This window comes from Miniopterus natalensis, chromosome 20 (assembly GCF_054644295.1).
Source record: "Miniopterus natalensis isolate mMinNat1 chromosome 20, mMinNat1.hap1, whole genome shotgun sequence".
Taxonomy (NCBI): domain Eukaryota; kingdom Metazoa; phylum Chordata; class Mammalia; order Chiroptera; family Miniopteridae; genus Miniopterus; species Miniopterus natalensis.
Genome location: NC_142100.1, coordinates 15,752,369 through 15,755,842, shown reverse-complemented (window position 1 = coordinate 15,755,842; position 3,474 = coordinate 15,752,369). Strand labels below are relative to the sequence as shown.

The window sequence follows — 3,474 nt, the reverse complement described above, 5'->3', positions numbered from 1 at the left end:
CTGGGGACACACAGCCCTGAAGCGTAGCTGGCCGCCTTCGGGGCCGGGAGAGGGTCTGCGGAGCCTTCCGCCCCATGGCGCGCGCGGAGAAAAGCGGCGGCGCCCGAGCCTGGGAGAGGGGCTTCGGTGCGCGGGGGAATTTACAGACGCTCCCTGCTGGTGCTGACAGCGCGACCTGTCCTTCAGTCGGGGACCTTCAGTCGGTCCCGCCACCTTGGACCGGAGGGTCCGTGGAGGCTGAGGCAGCGGCGGCACCACCGGCTGCAGGGACCCGGACCTCAGCGGAGGCGCCATGGCCGAGTCGCCCCCGCGGGGTGCAGAGCGCGACCTTTTTCGGGACACGTGGGTGCGATACCTGGGTGAGAGCAGGGCGAGGGGGCACGGCGACTCCCCCACCCTGTAGCTGGGGAAGGAGGGGGTCGCCGGACGCTGGTTCGGGTCCCGGAGATGGTGGGAGGATCTTTGTTCTCTTTCTGCCCCTGGGCCAGAGATTGGGCTCAGAGAGGTTTAGAGACTTACCCAAGGTCACACAGCTCCGGTCAGCCCAGCCCTGCCCTTGGGGGATCTCTGCTGGTTCTGCCTCCCAGGGGGAAGCTCGGACCCTGCTTGGAGAAATGGGGTGAGCGAGCGGGTTGCCTTGCCTGACATGCCCCAGCACTGGAGTTAAAATATTTGGACTCCTATCCCAGCTTCTCACGGGCTCTGTCCCAGCTCAGTTTCCTCCTTGCCAAAAAGGGGTGAACACAGGCCTCTCTGATCGGGTGGTAGTTGCATGGGTAGAATGAGATAAGGCGCAGAAAGGCCTGGCACACGGTGAGTGCCTGGTCAGTGGAGCTGCCCTTGGTCAGTCTGTCCCTGCCTGTGCCCCCATGAGTGCAGATGCTTCTGGAATGCAGACTGGGAAGGAACGTGAGTGATCATGGTGACTGTACTCAGCTCTCCCACCGTGGCCCTAGAATGGAGGTGGGCATCATGGGTGCCATTTTATAGGCCAACAAATAGGTTCAGAAAGATAAAACCTCTTGTCTAAGGTCATCCAGCTTCGGCTTAGCAGGCTGGGATTAGAACCAGCTCACTGGAGTGCCCCCTTGTGGAACAACCCATGCACCCCAGAATTAAATGGAATTAAATGTTTCCTCCCGACCAGGCTACGCCAATGAGGTGGGGGAGGCCTTCCGCTCCATGGTGCCAGCAGCCGTGGTGTGGCTGAGCTATGGTGTGTCCAGCTCCTACGTGCTGGCTGATGCCATTGACAAGGGCAAGAAGGCAGGAGAGGTGAGTGTTAACCTGCCCCTCAACACCCCACCCCAGTCCATCCCCCTTGTGGTTTAGTGCACAGCCTTGCATGTGATAAAGTCACTGTGGTAAAGCAGGTGGACGGTCCCATCCCCACAACCTCACCTGGTGCAGTCCCTACCCCAGTCCTGTTTGTAGGGTAGTGTACCCCCCCCCCCCCCAGCCTGTATGTGACATAGTTTATATCCCAGTGCTGGATGTGGAGAAGCCTACCTCCAGCACTAAATGTGATACAGTCCAGAACCCAAAACTGCTGTGGTCTGTCCCAGCCCCTACCCCCCAATCCCCTACCCCTGCCACTTCCCTTTCCCTGGTTCAGCCTCATGCCCCTTGCCCACAGGGTTTCTTCACTCTGCCCCTGCTGGATTAAGTTTCTCTTGTGCCCACCAGATGCCAAGCCCTGAAGCCAGCCGCAGCACCAGGGTGACTGTAGCTGTGGTGGATACCTTCGTGTGGCAGGCTCTGGCCTCTGTGGCCATTCCAGGTTTCACTATCAACCGCGTGTGTGCAGCCTCTCTCTACGTCCTTGGCACTGCCACCCGCTGGCCTCTGGCCGTCCGCAAGTGGACCACCACTGCACTGGGACTGCTGGTCATCCCCATAATCATCCACCCCATTGACAGGTGGGTGCTGCTCCCAGCCTCAGGGATCCTTCACTCTGCAGGTGGAGGTGTGGGTTGTACCCACTTTGTGGAGAAAAATAGTGGCAAAGACAGGGCTAGCATTCTGGGCTCCAGAGGTAGAAAGGACAGTCTTTGCCTTTGTCATATGATCTGACAGATATTTTGGCAGTAAAGGCAGGGTGGTGGTGGGTGGTTGGGGATTCTGGAGGGTATAGGACACAAGACAAGTAAATTTCCAGAAAAAAAAAACCCTAGTGTTACAAAACAACCAGAGACAGGTGGGAGCAGGTGCACCCTGGAGAGTTTTAGTGACAGAAGTAGGAACTGTTTTGTGAAAATGAAAAGTTAAACTACTTTCAGGCATGGCTGGATCTAGGCAACTAAATGATGTCATTAGGGGTCTGGGTCTCCCCATCTTGCTGCCCTTTTTTCCACCCCATGTTGGCTTCACTCACTTTCTCCTCATGGGAGCAGGAATGGCCCCCAGCAGCTCCCAGTTTCCATCCCACCAGCTTAGCAAGCCCCATAGGAATATTCTTAATAGTGACAGCAAAAATCCCAAGGAAGGCTGTCATTAGTCCATTGTAAACTGGGTGCCCAGTTCTGAGCCAGTTCCCTTTTTCTGGTTTCCAGGCTTGGGTCATGTGCCTGCTCTTAGAACCAGAGATGGGGCAGACCAAAATAGAGTGGGAGGAGTTCTTTCTCCAAGAAAACATAGCTCACCCTGAGGCCCTGAGTGAGTCTTTTACCCTCTCTGTGCCTCAGTTGTCCCAACCGAATAAAGAAGAGAGTGATGGCTGCCACTTGGGTGTCACTTGTGCCCGGCATCCAGAAAGCCCCTTCCCCTAGCCCTGACCTCCTGCTTCCCATTCCTCCATTAGCACCCCTTGGTCACCCACTCATCACCCTCCCTCGCCCCACAGGTCAGTGGACTTCCTCCTGGACTCCAGCCTGCGCAAGCTCTACCCCTCAGTGGAGAAGCCCAGCTCCTCCTGACCCCACCCTGGTACCTGGCTTGGGGGTTGGCTCACTCCCTGCTTTGTTCCAACCTCCACCTCCTGCCAGGGGATTCGACGCTTGGCTCCCTGGGGTCCAGGCCTTGGCACCACAGTGGATCTGAGCTGGATGAAAACAGAGACAAAGGCCTCCAGGAGCAACAGCCACAGGGGCAGGACCTGTCTGCTTCCATGGAATTCGTGATACCGAGTGGGGGTGGACCCTGGGTGGGCCCAGCCTTGTCTTTTGACAGGAAAGTAGCATCCTCCCATGGAGGGTGAGGGGACTTTGGCCCAGAGAGGGCAAGGACTATGACCAGGATCGCTTGGCAAGCTGGGGACACAGGACTCCCAGCGGCTCAGCCAAGTCACCCCATGGCAGCGCGGCTGGACAGAGGAGCAGCAGGCACTGGGAGAAGCACAGGCGTGCAGTAGTCCCTGAGGACTGATCCCCTCTCTGGGGCAGGGGCTGCTGGGGCCCGGCTGGAAGGCAGGACAGCCCTGGTCTAATAAATCCTCAAGACATTGAGTTTTCTTCTTTTCTGTTGGGGATGAGCAGG

At 57.7% G+C, this 3,474-nt stretch overlaps 1 protein-coding gene across 2 annotated transcripts; it reads left to right on the top strand.

The window, feature by feature from the left end:
* The first annotated feature begins 292 nt into the window (after positions 1-292).
* On the top strand, positions 293-3,010 carry MTFP1 (mitochondrial fission process 1). 2 transcript variants are annotated; one of them, XM_087828458.1, is made up of 5 exons: positions 293-359; positions 1,148-1,275; positions 1,371-1,373; positions 1,687-1,919; positions 2,843-3,010. In XM_087828458.1, the coding sequence occupies exons 1-5, from the start codon at positions 293-295 to the stop codon at positions 2,913-2,915; spliced, it is 504 nt and encodes a 167-aa protein (XP_087684584.1). In that variant the 3' UTR covers positions 2,916-3,010. The 2 variants fall into 2 exon arrangements, with proteins under 2 accessions (XP_087684584.1, XP_016054142.1); XM_016198656.2 differs by lacking the exon at positions 1,371-1,373.
* The last annotated feature ends 464 nt before the right edge of the window (positions 3,011-3,474 follow it).

Excerpts from the sequence above, each read along its gene's own strand:
- MTFP1 (XM_087828458.1), top strand. The coding sequence starts at position 293 with ATGGCCGAGTCGCCCCCGCGGGGTGCAGAGCGCGACCTTTTTCGGGAC. Across the intron at positions 360-1,147 it reads CACGTGGGTGCGATACCTGG|GCTACGCCAATGAGGTGGGG; the intron begins GTGAGAGCAGGG and ends CCTCCCGACCAG. Across the intron at positions 1,920-2,842 it reads ATCATCCACCCCATTGACAG|GTCAGTGGACTTCCTCCTGG; the intron begins GTGGGTGCTGCT and ends CTCGCCCCACAG.